The sequence below is a fragment of the Gobio gobio genome (assembly GCF_949357685.1).
Source record: "Gobio gobio genome assembly, chromosome: 12".
In the NCBI taxonomy this organism is placed as follows: Eukaryota; Metazoa; Chordata; class Actinopteri; order Cypriniformes; family Gobionidae; genus Gobio; species Gobio gobio.
In genome coordinates this window covers 21,417,194-21,436,258 of record NC_137105.1, presented here as the reverse complement: position 1 = coordinate 21,436,258, position 19,065 = coordinate 21,417,194, and the positions used below count along the sequence as shown (strand labels likewise).

Here is a 19,065-nt window from a genome sequence, read left to right as displayed (position 1 = left end):
CGGAGGAAAGGGAGGAAACCGTTCCTGCTTGGACGTCATAACAGGAGACTTCAGGATTGGCTCGTCTGGCCTGTCATTTTCTCAAAGGCAGAGAAAGACAGCCAGAACTCGGGTTTACACCGATCAACATTTCTATACACTTGGGGACAATATTCAGGCTAGGGGAACTCATATTAATGTTGAAATACCTCATAAAATGAAAATTTCATGCCATGGGACCTTTAAACAAAAATCGAATTAAGACATGTGGAGTATGCCTATTTTAGTCGCATTATCGAAGTGCATTGTAGACATGTATACACCTTAATCTAACTATTAACGTCGTCGTGTAGGAGTTTTCGCCGCATTTTGTGACAGGACACACACACACACACACCAGGCAAGTGCAGAGCGGAGGAGGGCTTTGGAGCGCGAGCCCCTGTCCTTTTTAAAAATGTATCAAAAGTGCCCCTCTCAACAATCATCAATAATATTGTGACAAATATAACAGAATTTGAATTATAATTAATATAACAGCGCGTACAAAACAGTAACAAGGTACTCAAATGTCCCGTTTATCTTTTACGTATTTGTCAGTTTGAAATGTCGATGCCATGACGTGTTGCTATGGTTGGTGCGTGTCTTGCTTGACTGCTCATTCTGACACTGCCTCCTCTATATTTTTTTCTTTTTGTTGTAATATGTAAAAGTACATTGTAAAAGTAAAATACAATAAGTTTGTATCTGTAATCTCAGATTCATAATTGTCTGCTTACAACAGCGGTCGAGAACCTCTAGGCTCGCGAGCCATATGGCCATTCAGTGAACGTCTGTGGCTCGACGGCAGAAAAAAACAATCCAAACAATCACGATTTTGAATCCTCAATTTTCATCATTAATCAAAGCTATTAATCGAAATGTAGGCTGTCAAGAAAGAGGCAAGATGGGCAGTGTCTCTTCAAAAAAACCTGAAAGACACAACATATAATATTGCAAAAATAAAACAATGTAGCCTATATATATATATATATATATATTACATTAAAAAGTATAAAAATCACTCATTTTTATAAAGGAACACTGTCCGACAGCGACACCCGCAGGTAGCCTAAAGTTACAGCGGTTTGCCTGAGCCTAATGATTTTAACAGACCCATGAAAGTCGCACTATGATTGGCCGTCGAGTGGCAAGGAGACGTAATGACGTGCCATTAATCGAGCTATGTTCTATATGTAAAACGGGAACATGAACGGAATATTCTAAAATCAACTCATGTAAACACCTTAATCAGATTATTGTCTTATTCAGATTAAGGGCAATAATTAGATTACTGCTGTCCATGTAAACATAGTCACTGTTTATGTTATTATGGAAGTTATTCAGATTTTAAAGAGCAATGTGGTGTTCCTCAAGGAAGTTGTTTAGGACTATTATTATCATCATCATTATTTTATCAATGATCTTCCTCCTGTTTTAAACTGTGCACAGACAGTCATGTATTTTGTTTTGAAAACCACTGCACAACAATGGACTATAATATCTGGAGGAATGAAAATATGGAATGATTTACTATCAGATATTATAAAATGAGTTTTACAAGGAAGGAACATTTAATGGAATTTGTTAATGGGATTTGTAATTTTATTGTTGTTGATTTAATTAGGGCCCGAGCACTGATGGTGGTCTACATGCCAATATTTAGTCAGTTATAGTGCCACCTGTGGGCAACAGTAAACTGTGATTAACTCCTCATTAAGATTGAACCAGAATCATATTTGGTCAGTGTAATCTTAAGCCTTAGTGATGTAAAATTTCAAAGATCTTGAGTTTCGTTGAACTGAGTTTTGAGTTTGAGTTTTATCTGTGGCATCCTGACAAAGTCTGATGTTTCCGCAAAATTTTAGTTAGTCATAGTGCCACCAGCTGGTCAAGTCAAGTCACCTTTATTTAAATAGCGCTTTCAACAAGTCCAATTGTTTCAAAGTAGCTTCACAGTGTTAACTATCTAACTATCCAGCTAATTTCAATTTTCATATAGTGTCAATGCGGGCAGAACGGTAATATAGTTGAAATGTAGGTGTCCCCAACTGAGCAAGCCAAAGGCAACGGTGGCAAGGAACCAAAATTCCTTTCAAGGCCAGAATGGAGAAAAAGAAACCTTGGGAGAAACCAGTTTGGGTGCCAGTTGTCCTCTGGCCGACGAACAAACAGTGTATGATTATAATTCTGGCAACATTACAGTTCAGAAGTCATATTAGATAAATAGATATTCGTAAGATTATTCGATAGATTGCAGAGATGTATAAAGTACTAGAGACACATACTTGAGTAAAAGTACAAGTTCCTTATCAAAAAAGTGACTTGAGTAGAAGTTGAAGTGCTCTTTAAGCACCACACTTAAGTAGAAGTACTAAAGTATTCAACATTTTTTGTACTTAAGTATTGCAAGTAGTTTATTTTAAAATTTACTACTCAAGTACTGAAAGTAAAAGTAGAAGTATTGTGTTATGTAGTTATTAAAGAAAGTAGTCAAAAGTTTGAACATCATATTGTTTTTATTATTTCAAATGATTAAGCTAAAGGACAATCACAATGTTGGTAGGTAATTTTTCTACATATTGTCATATAAATAACCTGAAAATACTGTAGTTCATTAAGATTAAATCTTACTATAACCACTCTTACTAAAAAAAAATGTTCTTATATTCTCATTTCAAGAGGTGTTCTGAGTAAATGATTTGTTTGTAACACTTTACAATATGGTTTGATTTGTTAACATTACATTAGTTAATGTATTAGACTATTAACTAACATGAACTAACCATGATCAATACATTTGTTACTGTATTTATTAATCTTTGTTAATCTTAGTTAATAAAAAATACAGCTGTTCATTGTTTGTATATGTTACTTAACAGTGCACATTAACTATGTAAACAAATAGAGAGCAATTTGAGCGCAAGACGCTCGTGTTGTTTTAAAGACAGTGAATGCGCGCTCGCGGGGCTCTCTCGCGCTCTCTCTCTCTCGCGCTCTGTCTCTCTCTCGCACTCTCGTGCGCGCTCTCTCTCATGCGCGGTAATGTGGGTTTGGAATGGAATGATTCGTAACATTTTTATAATTGTAACGAGTAACGATGCAGCACATAAAAAAAATATCGGAGTAAAAGTATTAAACTCATCGAAAATATGTACTGAAGTAAAAGTGGAAGTAGGAGAAAAAAATAATACTCTAGTAAAGTACAGATACTGCCTTTTAGTACTTAAGTACAGTAGTGAAGTAGTTCTACTTCGTTACTATACATCTCTGATAGATTGGAGTCGTCGTGCTGGAGACGGGTTTAATGAGGGTGTCGTTTAGATGCAGCATTTACAGGGCAGAGTTTAGTTGACACGCTCTCTTCAGACATATCAGGGATGCATTGGTCATGTCCATGTGCAGGTCGACCATCTGATCTGAACACAGCCCGGTAGCAGAAAGTGTGGCAGATACAAATGATTGATGTAGTCCTCCTATTTTTATATACTTAAATGCATATTGGCCACCGTGCTCTGTTTTCCTAAAGCCCCAAGGTCACCTGGCACAGGTGCGAGATCCCTTTCATTGCTCTTGCAGCTTTAATGTAGTTTTGTATTTTTTACTTTTTGGGACCTCATGAAGAGTAGTCACTGCCTAGGTACAGGCTAATGGGGATCCAAATAAACAAATAAACTTAGATCATAGATGGGAGCATTCACAGCAATACAGGCAATTTAACTAAGGAAAAATATGTTTTTTTTGACACTTATAACACATCTCTGCTTTTTTTTAGGTGTCCTCAAAGTGTGCCCATAAATATATGTGTAAAATTTGTTGTAAATATCTCATTTTATTTTAAATTTATAGCCACTTATATTTAGAGAGAATTGGCTGCATTGATTGGAATTTTTTTTTTTTGCCACTTCCTTCCAAAATGTTGGCTTTTGGTCATTATTGTTTAGCTATTGACCTATGTTATGTGTCTTGAAGACATTCGCAAAGGTTTTTTAGGTGCTAAAATACACCTTTTCACATACCATAAGGTGAAACCTGGCATGTTTGGTATCACTGGAATTCAGCAAGGATTCAGGAGTCTAAGGAGGTGAATGCTCCTTCAGGGCATTGTGCCAATGACGTATACAGAGTTTTTTGAGATATGCCAGTGTCCTCATAGACTATCATGGCAACCTGGATGAAGACAATGAATGCCCATTGTCATCTGACTAATGTTTGGGTGCCTATATAGCCATTTTCATGTGTTTTTCCCCTGTTATAGCGCCAACAAGTGGTTAATTGTTGCGATTTTTTTCATGTGATCTCAGACTGAGCTCACATACATGTGACCTGAATTTGGTGAAAATATCTCATTCCGTTCACAAGTTATAGCCATTTTAGTAAAAGAGGTCCCGGTTACATCAAACATTTTGGCTCCACTTAGCGACCATGAATCAAAATGTGTTTTTTTTTTTATAATTATTGATAATCACTCTCCAGAGAACATTTCTGCAGTGATTTGGTTCTGATCAGGCAAAGAACCTGGGAGTAATTTGCAAAAGTAGGTTTTACAAAAAACCTAAAATATCTCGAAATTGGCTCCTGAAGGGCGAGCAAATCCGAGGCATGCATTTTGTCCGCCTTGAGCCAAGGATTCCAGCGATATAAGGCACTCAAGGCTACGCCTTACGGTTGAGGAGTTATGAGCCGTTTCGTACTTTTGATCGCCGTTTCGTACTTTTGATCGCTGTAGCGCCCCCGTCAGGCCGATCGGGGCGTGCTTCGGTGACGTCAGTAGTCGTTGTGAGTACTACCAGCCCTGCAAGTTTCAAGTCTCTACGACTTACGGTTTGGTCTGCCCGATCAGTTTTAGCTGGAGAATGATGCATCATGGGAAAATGAGCAGTTACAATAGGATTTCAGCCTGACACCTGACTTTGATTGGATTTTACTACCCCTTACTATCAATATTTTGACATTTGGGCTCGCGACTGTGCCTAACGACCTATGTTTCCGAACTTCTGACGCTGGTTTCGTCTCGATCGGACTAGCGGTTTCGAAGATATCGGCAAAAAAGTTTTAAGCGCTAAATTACAACGGTGCACAAACCATACGGCGAAACCTGGCAAGTGTGGTATCGTTGGACTCGGCAACGATTCAGGAGTCTAAGGAGATGAGTCTCGTGAAAATAAGTCAACCACACCCAAAGTTCTGAGCATTTTTAAAAAAAAATCTCCACTAGGTGGCGCTGTTTCGAAACTTGTCAGGCTACTTTGGGGTATCGTGGTGATGACCCATACCGAGTTTTGCAACAATCCGTTCATGCGCTGATAAAATACAGCATTTTAGCACATAATTCAAGATGGCCGACAGCCAAAATGGCCGATATGGTAAAATTGGATATCCGTCGACTCGGCATGACGTCCCGAATCTAACGAGGCCCCTTTTATGATATTTGGACAAACGGTTCAGCAAAGAAAAGCTAAAATAGCCATTTTTCGTATCTCCAGACCAGTAGGTGGCACAGCGCCGAAACGCTGCATGTAGCCTCGAGTCATGCTTATGATGACATGTACCAAGTTTGGTTTGAACACGATAAAGCGTTGCGGAGATATTGCCTTAAGTGTGTTTTTGCAAACGTTATGTAAAATTTGTTCGCGCGTTGATCAAAAACGATTAGACGAATCAACTTGATTTGCAAGATTTTTTGTCAATATTGTCTGAAGATGATCTGGTTCAATTTTCGTGCAAATCGGATGAACCGTCTAGGACGAGTTCGCAAAAGTAGGTCTTCCGGTTAATTGAAAATGGCGGGGAAATATCCAAGACGGAAAATGACGTCATAGGGTGCAGCCGAATTGGCACGAGCTCAGAAATTAGAGGAAAAAAGAATTTAGTTTCTAGCCCATACGGTTCAAAAGTTATTAGCATAAACATGAGTACACATTTGGACAGGTGGTGGCGCTAGAGGGAATGAGATAGAGACACCAAAATTGCCATGGTGACATACCAGACCGTCCTCTATTAGTGTGCCAAATTTCACAACTTTTTACCATACGGTTCTATGGGCTGCCATAGACTCCCATGGCGGAAGAAAAAAAGACGGGAACGGTTTCAATAGGTGCCTTCGCACCTTTGGTGCTTGGCCCCTAATAAAAAGGGCATAAAAAGGGTCTAAAAAGGCCTATAAAAAAAAGACTATAGGGTCTGAGCACTTGATTTTTGAGCTGCTGGTTGCAAAAACTTTATCAAGCCTGGTGACATGTGCATCGGAGAGGTCAAAGGTCAAATTTTGCCTTTTCAGCTCATTTATCATGGAAAAGTGGTGTTTTTTTTTACCTTTTAAACTGGTATGCCTCTACTGATGGCCTGATCTCCGTCAAAGTTTGCACGCGTCTTTACAATAATGCGGCGCACATGCTCAGCCGATTTGGTGAAGTTCTGCGCAGAGCAGGCAATTTTTAGTCATTTAAATGTCATTTCGCATAGGATAATATAGAGCATTTTTTTCACCTTTATAACAGTTAAAGCGCCACGGCGGCCATAAAAGTCTGCAAGCCTCTTTAGGGTCACGTGACGCATGCGCACGCGTGATTTTGTGAAGCTGTATGCAAATCAGGCAGGAAGAGGGCCGCTTTCAGGCATTTAATGGGATTTTCCATAGAAATACATCATTGTGACCCCTTTTTAACCGTTATAGCGCCACCAAGTGGCCAATCGCCACGTCCTTTTTCATGCGGCCACAGAACGAGCTCTTACATATGCGTGCTGAGTTTGGTGAAAATACCTCGTTCCGTTCACGAGTTATAGCCAATTTAGTAGAAGTGGCTCCTCCCCCTTCCAACGTTTTGGCAGCCCTTAGGGACGGTGAACCCAAATTTCCACTTTTTTTTAATAACCTTTGACAATCCGACTCCAGAGAATCTCGCTGCGCTGGTTTGGTTCCGGTCGGGCCAATAACCTAGGACTAGTTCGCAAAAGTAGGTTTTGCAAAAAATCCCAAATAGCCGAAATTTTTCCCACTCTGACGAGCAAATCCGAGGCATGCATTTTGTCCGCCTTGAGCCAAGGATTCCAGCGATATAAGGCACTCGAGGCTACGCCTTACGGTTGAGGAGTTATGAGCCGTTTCGTACTTTTGATCGCCGTTTCGTACTTTTGATCGCTGTAGCGCCCCCGTCAGGCCGATCGGGGCGTGCTTCGGTGACGTCAGTAGTCTTTGTGAGTACTACCAGCCCTGCAAGTTTCAAGTCTCTACGACTTACGGTTTGGTCTGCCCGATCAGTTTTAGCTGGAGAATGATGCATCATGGGAAAATGAGCAGTTACAATAGGATTTCAGCCTGACACCTGACTTTGATTGGATTTTACTACCCCTTACTATCAATATTTTGACATTTGGGCTCGCGACTGTGCCTAACGACCTATGTTTCCGAACTTCTGACGCTGGTTTCGTCTCGATCGGACTAGCGGTTTCGAAGATATCGGCAAAAAAGTTTTAAGCGCTAAATTACAACGGTGCACAAACCATACGGCGAAACCTGGCAAGTGTGGTATCGTTGGACTCGGCAACGATTCAGGAGTCTAAGGAGATGAGTCTCGTGAAAATAAGTCAACCACACCCAAAGTTCTGAGCATTTTTAAAAAAAAATCTCCACTAGGTGGCGCTGTTTCGAAACTTGTCAGGCTACTTTGGGGTATCGTGGTGATGACCCATACCGAGTTTTGCAACAATCCGTTCATGCGCTGATAAAATACAGCATTTTAGCACATAATTCAAGATGGCCGACAGCCAAAATGGCCGATATGGTAAAATTGGATATCCGTCGACTCGGCATGACGTCCCGAATCTAACGAGGCCCCTTTTATGATATTTGGACAAACGGTTCAGCAAAGAAAAGCTAAAATAGCCATTTTTCGTATCTCCAGACCAGTAGGTGGCACAGCGCCGAAACGCTGCATGTAGCCTCGAGTCATGCTTATGATGACATGTACCAAGTTTGGTTTGAACACGATAAAGCGTTGCGGAGATATTGCCTTAAGTGTGTTTTTGCAAACGTTATGTAAAATTTGTTCGCGCGTTGATCAAAAACGATTAGACGAATCAACTTGATTTGCAAGATTTTTTGTCAATATTGTCTGAAGATGATCTGGTTCAATTTTCGTGCAAATCGGATGAACCGTCTAGGACGAGTTCGCAAAAGTAGGTCTTCCGGTTAATTGAAAATGGCGGGGAAATATCCAAGACGGAAAATGACGTCATAGGGTGCAGCCAAATTGGCACGAGCTCAGAAATTAGAGGAAAAAAGAATTTAGTTTCTAGCCCATACGGTTCAAAAGTTATTAGCATAAACATGAGTACACATTTGGACAGGTGGTGGCGCTAGAGGGAATGAGATAGAGACACCAAAATTGCCATGGTGACATACCAGACCGTCCTCTATTAGTGTGCCAAATTTCACAACTTTTTACCATACGGTTCTATGGGCTGCCATAGACTCCCATGGCGGAAGAAAAAAAGACGGGAACGGTTTCAATAGGTGCCTTCGCACCTTTGGTGCTTGGCCCCTAATAAAAAGGGCATAAAAAGGGTCTAAAAAGGCCTATAAAAAAAAGACTATAGGGTCTGAGCACTTGATTTTTGAGCTGCTGGTTGCAAAAACTTTATCAAGCCTGGTGACATGTGCATCGGAGAGGTCAAAGGTCAAATTTTGCCTTTTCAGCTCATTTATCATGGAAAAGTGGTGTTTTTTTTTACCTTTTAAACTGGTATGCCTCTACTGATGGCCTGATCTCCGTCAAAGTTTGCACGCGTCTTTACAATAATGCGGCGCACATGCTCAGCCGATTTGGTGAAGTTCTGCGCAGAGCAGGCAATTTTTAGTCATTTAAATGTCATTTCGCATAGGATAATATAGAGCATTTTTTTCACCTTTATAACAGTTAAAGCGCCACGGCGGCCATAAAAGTCTGCAAGCCTCTTTAGGGTCACGTGACGCATGCGCACGCGTGATTTTGTGAAGCTGTATGCAAATCAGGCAGGAAGAGGGCCGCTTTCAGGCATTTAATGGGATTTTCCATAGAAATACATCATTGTGACCCCTTTTTAACCGTTATAGCGCCACCAAGTGGCCAATCGCCACGTCCTTTTTCATGCGGCCACAGAACGAGCTCTTACATATGCGTGCTGAGTTTGGTGAAAATACCTCGTTCCGTTCACGAGTTATAGCCAATTTAGTAGAAGTGGCTCCTCCCCCTTCCAACGTTTTGGCAGCCCTTAGGGACGGTGAACCCAAATTTCCACTTTTTTTTAATAACCTTTGACAATCCGACTCCAGAGAATCTCGCTGCGCTGGTTTGGTTCCGGTCGGGCCAATAACCTAGGACTAGTTCGCAAAAGTAGGTTTTGCAAAAAATCCCAAATAGCCGAAATTTTTCCCACTCTGACGAGCAAATCCGAGGCATGCATTTTGTCCGCCTTGAGCCAAGGATTCCAGCGATATAAGGCACTCGAGGCTACGCCTTACGGTTGAGGAGTTATGAGCCGTTTCGTACTTTTGATCGCCGTTTCGTACTTTTGATCGCTGTAGCGCCCCCGTAAGGCCGATCGGGGCGTGCTTCGGTGACGTCAGTAGTCGTTGTGAGTACTACCAGCCCTGCAAGTTTCAAGTCTCTACGACTTACGGTTTGGTCTGCCCGATCAGTTTTAGCTGGAGAATGATGCATCATGGGAAAATGAGCAGTTACAATAGGATTTCAGCCTGACACCTGACTTTGATTGGATTTTACTACCCCTTACTATCAATATTTTGACATTTGGGCTCGCGACTGTGCCTAACGACCTATGTTTCCGAACTTCTGACGCTGGTTTCGTCTCGATCGGACTAGCGGTTTCGAAGATATCGGCAAAAAAGTTTTAAGCGCTAAATTACAACGGTGCACAAACCATACGGCGAAACCTGGCAAGTGTGGTATCGTTGGACTCGGCAACGATTCAGGAGTCTAAGGAGATGAGTCTCGTGAAAATAAGTCAACCACACCCAAAGTTCTGAGCATTTTTAAAAAAAAATCTCCACTAGGTGGCGCTGTTTCGAAACTTGTCAGGCTACTTTGGGGTATCGTGGTGATGACCCATACCGAGTTTTGCAACAATCCGTTCATGCGCTGATAAAATACAGCATTTTAGCACATAATTCAAGATGGCCGACAGCCAAAATGGCCGATATGGTAAAATTGGATATCCGTCGACTCGGCATGACGTCCCGAATCTAACGAGGCCCCTTTTATGATATTTGGACAAACGGTTCAGCAAAGAAAAGCTAAAATAGCCATTTTTCGTATCTCCAGACCAGTAGGTGGCACAGCGCCGAAACGCTGCATGTAGCCTCGAGTCATGCTTATGATGACATGTACCAAGTTTGGTTTGAACACGATAAAGCGTTGCGGAGATATTGCCTTAAGTGTGTTTTTGCAAACGTTATGTAAAATTTGTTCGCGCGTTGATCAAAAACGATTAGACGAATCAACTTGATTTGCAAGATTTTTTGTCAATATTGTCTGAAGATGATCTGGTTCAATTTTCGTGCAAATCGGATGAACCGTCTAGGACGAGTTCGCAAAAGTAGGTCTTCCGGTTAATTGAAAATGGCGGGGAAATATCCAAGACGGAAAATGACGTCATAGGGTGCAGCCGAATTGGCACGAGCTCAGAAATTAGAGGAAAAAAGAATTTAGTTTCTAGCCCATACGGTTCAAAAGTTATTAGCATAAACATGAGTACACATTTGGACAGGTGGTGGCGCTAGAGGGAATGAGATAGAGACACCAAAATTGCCATGGTGACATACCAGACCGTCCTCTATTAGTGTGCCAAATTTCACAACTTTTTACCATACGGTTCTATGGGCTGCCATAGACTCCCATGGCGGAAGAAAAAAAGACGGGAACGGTTTCAATAGGTGCCTTCGCACCTTTGGTGCTTGGCCCCTAATAAAAAGGGCATAAAAAGGGTCTAAAAAGGCCTATAAAAAAAAGACTATAGGGTCTGAGCACTTGATTTTTGAGCTGCTGGTTGCAAAAACTTTATCAAGCCTGGTGACATGTGCATCGGAGAGGTCAAAGGTCAAATTTTGCCTTTTCAGCTCATTTATCATGGAAAAGTGGTGTTTTTTTTTACCTTTTAAACTGGTATGCCTCTACTGATGGCCTGATCTCCGTCAAAGTTTGCACGCGTCTTTACAATAATGCGGCGCACATGCTCAGCCGATTTGGTGAAGTTCTGCGCAGAGCAGGCAATTTTTAGTCATTTAAATGTCATTTCGCATAGGATAATATAGAGCATTTTTTTCACCTTTATAACAGTTAAAGCGCCACGGCGGCCATAAAAGTCTGCAAGCCTCTTTAGGGTCACGTGACGCATGCGCACGCGTGATTTTGTGAAGCTGTATGCAAATCAGGCAGGAAGAGGGCCGCTTTCAGGCATTTAATGGGATTTTCCATAGAAATACATCATTGTGACCCCTTTTTAACCGTTATAGCGCCACCAAGTGGCCAATCGCCACGTCCTTTTTCATGCGGCCACAGAACGAGCTCTTACATATGCGTGCTGAGTTTGGTGAAAATACCTCGTTCCGTTCACGAGTTATAGCCAATTTAGTAGAAGTGGCTCCTCCCCCTTCCAACGTTTTGGCAGCCCTTAGGGACGGTGAACCCAAATTTCCACTTTTTTTTAATAACCTTTGACAATCCGACTCCAGAGAATCTCGCTGCGCTGGTTTGGTTCCGGTCGGGCCAATAACCTAGGACTAGTTCGCAAAAGTAGGTTTTGCAAAAAATCCCAAATAGCCGAAATTTTTCCCACTCTGACGAGCAAATCCGAGGCATGCATTTTGTCCGCCTTGAGCCAAGGATTCCAGCGATATAAGGCACTCGAGGCTACGCCTTACGGTTGAGGAGTTATGAGCCGTTTCGTACTTTTGATCGCCGTTTCGTACTTTTGATCGCTGTAGCGCCCCCGTCAGGCCGATCGGGGCGTGCTTCGGTGATGTCAGTAGTCTTTGTGAGTACTACCAGCCCTGCAAGTTTCAAGTCTCTACGACTTACGGTTTGGTCTGCCCGATCAGTTTTAGCTGGAGAATGATGCATCATGGGAAAATGAGCAGTTACAATAGGATTTCAGCCTGACACCTGACTTTGATTGGATTTTACTACCCCTTACTATCAATATTTTGACATTTGGGCTCGCGACTGTGCCTAACGACCTATGTTTCCGAACTTCTGACGCTGGTTTCGTCTCGATCGGACTAGCGGTTTCGAAGATATCGGCAAAAAAGTTTTAAGCGCTAAATTACAACGGTGCACAAACCATACGGCGAAACCTGGCAAGTGTGGTATCGTTGGACTCGGCAACGATTCAGGAGTCTAAGGAGATGAGTCTCGTGAAAATAAGTCAACCACACCCAAAGTTCTGAGCATTTTTAAAAAAAAATCTCCACTAGGTGGCGCTGTTTCGAAACTTGTCAGGCTACTTTGGGGTATCGTGGTGATGACCCATACCGAGTTTTGCAACAATCCGTTCATGCGCTGATAAAATACAGCATTTTAGCACATAATTCAAGATGGCCGACAGCCAAAATGGCCGATATGGTAAAATTGGATATCCGTCGACTCGGCATGACGTCCCGAATCTAACGAGGCCCCTTTTATGATATTTGGACAAACGGTTCAGCAAAGAAAAGCTAAAATAGCCATTTTTCGTATCTCCAGACCAGTAGGTGGCACAGCGCCGAAACGCTGCATGTAGCCTCGAGTCATGCTTATGATGACATGTACCAAGTTTGGTTTGAACACGATAAAGCGTTGCGGAGATATTGCCTTAAGTGTGTTTTTGCAAACGTTATGTAAAATTTGTTCGCGCGTTGATCAAAAACGATTAGACGAATCAACTTGATTTGCAAGATTTTTTGTCAATATTGTCTGAAGATGATCTGGTTCAATTTTCGTGCAAATCGGATGAACCGTCTAGGACGAGTTCGCAAAAGTAGGTCTTCCGGTTAATTGAAAATGGCGGGGAAATATCCAAGACGGAAAATGACGTCATAGGGTGCAGCCAAATTGGCACGAGCTCAGAAATTAGAGGAAAAAAGAATTTAGTTTCTAGCCCATACGGTTCAAAAGTTATTAGCATAAACATGAGTACACATTTGGACAGGTGGTGGCGCTAGAGGGAATGAGATAGAGACACCAAAATTGCCATGGTGACATACCAGACCGTCCTCTATTAGTGTGCCAAATTTCACAACTTTTTACCATACGGTTCTATGGGCTGCCATAGACTCCCATGGCGGAAGAAAAAAAGACGGGAACGGTTTCAATAGGTGCCTTCGCACCTTTGGTGCTTGGCCCCTAATAATAATAATAATAGGAACGGGAACGGTTTCAATAGGTGCCTTCGCACCTTCGGTGCTTGGCCCCTAATAATAATAATAAGAACGGGAACGGTTTCAATAGGTGCCTTCGCACCTTCGGTGCTTGGCCCCTAATTAAAAAACATCAATGCATTAAAAAAATAAAACAGTACCAGTGTTTCCGCAACTTAAAATGAAAACATGTGGTGCTAAACCTTGATACAAGGGGCACCAAGTAAAATCTTGCCTAGGGCAGCAAATTGGTCAGGGCCGGCCCTGTACTTCTCTGAGAGTCCAGCTAAGCTTTAAGCACATTCTGTACAAGTTAAACTGTTAAGTTGCCTTCGGAGTTTTTTTTTTTTTTTTTCATTAGAAATGTTTGCATTGGTTTAGAATGATCTGGCCATCAGGAGGCAGTCTTTTCAACCACATTAAGCAAAATAAAGGGCATAAAAACAGTAAGAAACTATGTATGAAGAATTTGTTTTTGACAAGAGCCTTACTAGGAGCAGCCTGCTCTTGCTCAGTTGGTTTATCCTCAGTTTTTTGAGGACGACCTTTAATCTTGTATACCAGGGACATCAGACGGCCTTTAAGAGATGTGTCCTGCTCCACCTCCTCCTCTTCCATGGGGATGCCTGTATATATAAACAAAGATGAACACTTTATCAACCAACTGGATGATGCACACTGCTGGTGGTTAACGGGAGACACCCTGATATGACTGTAAATCGCTTTGTGTGTACACTAACACATAGTAAAGTGCTATATAAATGCCGCATTCATTCACTTTGTCTGCATCTTCCAATTATTTGCACTTCAACTTGCATTTCACAACATTAGGGTTGAATTAATAATGTCATTAAAATTCTAATTCTTGAATTTGAATTGTGGTAGAACAGGTAGTAGAATTGTAATTTAAACCTGAATTCAAGGAAGTAGAAATAAAATGGAAACCTCACAAGCTCATATAAAGTAGAATTTGAAAATGATTTGACCTCTCAACACTCTTATTTAAAAATAAATATGCAGTGAAAAAAATGGAGGTAGACAATGGAAAGAATGGATAAACACATACCACAATGTAGACGAAGGTCATCATGGAAGCCTTGAAGTTCCTCTTGAAGCTCCTCAGGGCAGGTGCAATCTTCACCAGTGCTAAAGTTCAACAGCATGTTTATCTGCAATGAAAAGTTATATGCTGCTACAGGGAAAAAGCATCACTTCACCACAACAAAGACTGAGAAGTAATATGAAATACATTTCTGTCTTCTTTTTTTAATATGATGAATCATGAAATATAGATTTCACAAGCCTAACCTTTCACATAAGTTATGTAACATTCTAATGGATATCAGCTGTATCTGTAAGAAACATTTCTGTTGCCCTGGTTACAGAGACAGACAAGTTTATTTCCAACATGAGCTTATGACGTAGGCTAAAGTACAGGGGGATTTCTCAGTTAGTAGATGTGGTGTGTATTTTAAAAAGAGTGAACATTTCTGCCAAGCAGTCCTAAATCAGTGGCTCTGAGCATAATGGAGCGCAAATCAAAAGAAAATAAAGTCAAGACCTTGGCACTGGTTTATTTGCTCTACAAAATCAAATAAAAGCCAAAAATCTGTTCTGATGCCAAGGTGCTTGTTTTCTAGTTCCCATCCAAGAGAACATAGTTGCATTCAGCAATTAGAAGAAACAATACAACAGCAGGAGGAACATTCCTTGGTCTACAACCAAGTGTGACTGCTTTTCATTAGTTTTGTATAATAACAACAAATTCTGTATATTTGGAATACACAAAGGAAGTGACACACATTATGAGCGAAACATGCTGCATGTGATGAAGACTGTCATTAAAGTGTTCAAGAGTCATTAATGGTCTTTGGACCTTCTGAGCTTTATAAAGAATGTGGCTCTATGTGGGTCTAAGATGAAGGCCTACCTGCTCTTGAGGAGGTGAGCGGAACTCTCTAGTCTTCTTGGCAGTGACAGCAGCTGACATGTTGAAGGCTAGCATCAACTCGTTGTAGCGGAACTTCTGATTGTACTGCAGCTTAGACACAAAGTCATCCGAGAAGCCCACGATAGCCTCAATGCGCTGCTTCAGCTCACAGTCACAGAAATAGTGCAGTAGCTCACACATCTGCATAATAAACAAACAGAACCCACTTCATTTGAATGCATATCTTATACTTATCTTAGAAGAGTAACAGAGAGTTGAGGTTAAAAGGTTAAAAACGGTTCGAAATATTCACTTCCACAGAAAGCTTTTATAGTTACAACCATATATTCATTCATACTCACTTTACTTGTTTAAATGCACAAGATTCAAGTAAACTTGAAATGTAAAGCATTAACCTGATAATTCAGGGTGATATTATATACAGACAAAAGTTAAAGAAACACTTTTAGAGAAGTGTTATTCTAGTATTATTCATTTACTTTTATAATATTTAATAATTTTTTGAATTAGCTTTTATTTTTATATTTTCAGTTTTCATTTCATTTTTAGTAATTTTGTATGTGCTTTTGTCATTTTTAGGTTTTAGTCATTTTAATTCTTCAACTTAAAATGTTTGATTTTAGCTAGTTGTGGAGCAGCATTTTTTAAAATGCATCTAATATTTATATTTTGTTTTATTTCAGCTCTATTTTTTAATTATCGAAAATAACTTTTAATTGTTTTAGTTAACAAAACAGCAGCACTGTTTTGAGAAGATTTGATTTACTTTTTTATTAATATAATTATTATTTTTTTTACTTTATATACTGTTAGGAAAATTTAGTCTGAATTATTTAATAATAATTATTAAATAATTATAAAAAAAATGTTTTAATCAAAATCAAGAGCAAGCTTATTCCAATAGCATGTAAACATCTTTTTCAGAATGAAGGTTTACCATAATATGGACCTTAATCAGAAAATGATGTGCATGGAAAACGACAGGTCATCATGAACAAGACAAGTCATTCACCTGGCGTTTCACTGATTCGGGCAAGCTCTTCTCTAGAAGACCTTTGGGAAGCTGTTTGGCCTCTTTACTCTCCTCCTCACCCGCCTCCACAGCCTTCTCTTCATTACTGGTGGCCTCCTCTTTCTCGCCTCCATGTTCGGCAACTGCTGTCTGTTCCTCTTCCTCCTTACCATCCCCAAACACACTGGGGTCGATGAGGAGCAGGATGATTCTCACCTCCTCGCTGGTCAACGCCCCCATTATCAGCAGTGTGCCAATCAACTTAAGAATCGGAACAAACTGATACTCAACGCTTCCGCCCACAGGATCTCGAATGTGGGTTCCTCCGCCGTGCACAGCTTCCGTCAGCATACTGATAGCTTTCTCCTTCAGGGTACCCAGAGGGATCTGGGGGCTGAAGAGAGGCTGATCACGTTTGGTGGTAATGAAACACGCAGGGGAAAAGTGGAGGCGAGTGGTAAGTGAGGTGCTCAAGCCCACTCCAGGAAGAGAGTGCTTCTTTGAGTCATCTGGGAAGAGGCGGATGCTCCTTGTCTCGTCCGTCACTGGGATTATAAACTCGTTGTTCATCATCAGATGGGCCTCTTTGCCTGTGTCCAGGTGAATGCTGATAAGGACATCATAAAAGCCTTCACGTAGCTGACCAGTCAGGTATTGGTTATCAATTGTGTACAGTAGCTGCGATTGGTCGAGATGGCTACAGAGGGCGTGAGCTACGCGAGTGTTGCCCAGGGCGCAAAGGGCGCAAAAAAGCTTTAAAGTGTGGTAGTGGAACTGCCTTAGATCTTCATTTTCCGACAGCTCCATGATGTCGATACACCTACAGTGGGGGAAACAGGAAGTAGTTTAAGATCATCCAACTCAGTTGGAATTTGAGTAAGGAGCCAAATGAGCACTTAAGGGGTTTTATTTCAAAGAAAGGTCACATTCCCAGGATCACAAAGTTGCCAAAGTGTAAAACTGAGTGTATGAGTAATGCATCACCTGTTCTCCTCTGGGATATGCACGGCCATCATCTGCAGGGGTTCCAGACACTGCACCACCCAGCCATGGCGCTCACTCACACGGGCAGTCTCCACCGTCAGGAAGGTGTTGGGCATTCTGCTCCACAGCACGGAGACAATTGTCTGGACATCCAGCCGAGGAGGACACTGGGGCTCCGGGTTTCTTTGTAAACTCTTAAAGATGGCTGAAGACAGGGGCATTGCATCCTGTGTGATGATTGATGCAGATGTCAGTGAATTACAAATATGTGAAATAGACAAACTTAAATACATTACTAGAATAGACTTACTGGGATTTTTGGAAACTCAAACTGGAAGAGGTTGGGACTCGTGGGTTGAACAAACACAGCAGGGAAGAGCTTAGTGTTAGGCTCAACCTAAGAAGGCAGAAAGCATATGAAGTCCACTATGATTATAGTTTACTTGCTCTAGCTTGGAAAAGAAAGTGTTGCACACCAGGGGCGCCTGCAGGATTTTAGCTGAGGGTACGCACAGAACTTAAAAAAAGCAGCAGAGGGCCGCTTCAGGGCCGCTCACTCAACCCAGAATGATGTTTGTGATGCTGGTTCAAAAGATGTGAAATAAGTAGGGCTGCCCCAGACTAAAGTTTTTCCTAGTCAACTAGTATTTGTTCATTTAAGCCATTAGTTGACTAAGCACACATTTATAATAATTTATTTACTTAAATATATACTGGAGAGAATTCTAAACCATAATGAGTGTTTACGTAATAAATTAGCCTATTCCGCACTCACGCACACACAAAGCTTGCCACAAAGAACCAGCAAAAATAATAAGCCTATTATGAATGTGTCAAAAATAGCAAGGAGACATTTTTAATTGTTTATTAATAGCCTAATCTGGTGTTTTCTGTGTCATTACATAGCCTATGCGCTGAGTTTCGGTTCATTTATGAGACGCTCCAGTTCACGTGTAATGCAAATGATCGCGGCGGCGCCTCCTATAGTACAGTCAGAGAAATTTCATGTCGGAGCGTCGTTTTAAGGCCTGTTCACACCGGGACGATTTTCGTGCGTGTTTATCGCCGACGTTTAACACCTCGTGACTAAACAAAGGGCGCCAATGTGAGTGTGCACACCGATGCGTAAAACGCCTCGGGTTCGTTTTTTTATTTTGACGCGGAGCGTTAAAAACTGAACCAATGAGATCTTGGTCGACCTGGAGCTACTGAAGTGACAGTAAAACACGACTTGGTGGCGCTCAAGCACAAAACGGTCTTGCCGAACACACATTGATATGAAGAAGAAGTAGTAAGTAGACAAAGAAGAAAATGAGCTGATAATGCTGCCTGCCAGTTAGCAAAAAGTGTGTGAATGGTCTTGGTTAGACATAATATATCTGTGGTTTTGGCAAGCACGTCAATACTGTCTCTGTTCTTCTTCTGTGTGACAAGCGAGTGTCAGAAGCGTAAAGTGCCGCAGCACCACCAGTAGCGCTATCTACTGAATGTGCACGTTCACTCTGCGCATCGCCAGTGAAAATCGCTTGGGTGTGAACACTCAAGACGCGCCAAAAAACGTCACGAAAAACGCTGGTGATAAGCGCGCGCGATATTCGTCCCGGTGTGTACAGGCCTTTACCGCGAGTGGAGCGTTCGCTTGACCTGCCACAAGATGGCACTGTTTTCACTGTCATAATCTTGATGCTTCAAATCTTTTCCCGAAAAATC

The 19,065-nt window shown here is 41.5% G+C and overlaps 1 protein-coding gene across 2 annotated transcripts in view; it reads right to left on the bottom strand.

Annotated features, from left to right (window-relative positions):
- ryr3 (ryanodine receptor 3) overlaps window positions 1-19,065 on the bottom strand; it is a 182,059-nt gene that overhangs the window by 102,863 nt on the left and 60,131 nt on the right. For both annotated transcript variants that reach the window (XM_079831521.1, XM_079831520.1), the window contains exons 33-38: window positions 17,666-17,752; window positions 17,356-17,582; window positions 16,372-17,191; window positions 15,339-15,539; window positions 14,475-14,577; window positions 13,900-14,034 (exon numbers count right to left, since the gene is read on the bottom strand). In XM_079831521.1, coding sequence (XP_079687647.1) covers window positions 13,900-14,034; window positions 14,475-14,577; window positions 15,339-15,539; window positions 16,372-17,191; window positions 17,356-17,582; window positions 17,666-17,752 — 1,573 coding nt within the window. The remainder of the gene's footprint in view (window positions 1-13,899; window positions 14,035-14,474; window positions 14,578-15,338; window positions 15,540-16,371; window positions 17,192-17,355; window positions 17,583-17,665; window positions 17,753-19,065) is intronic.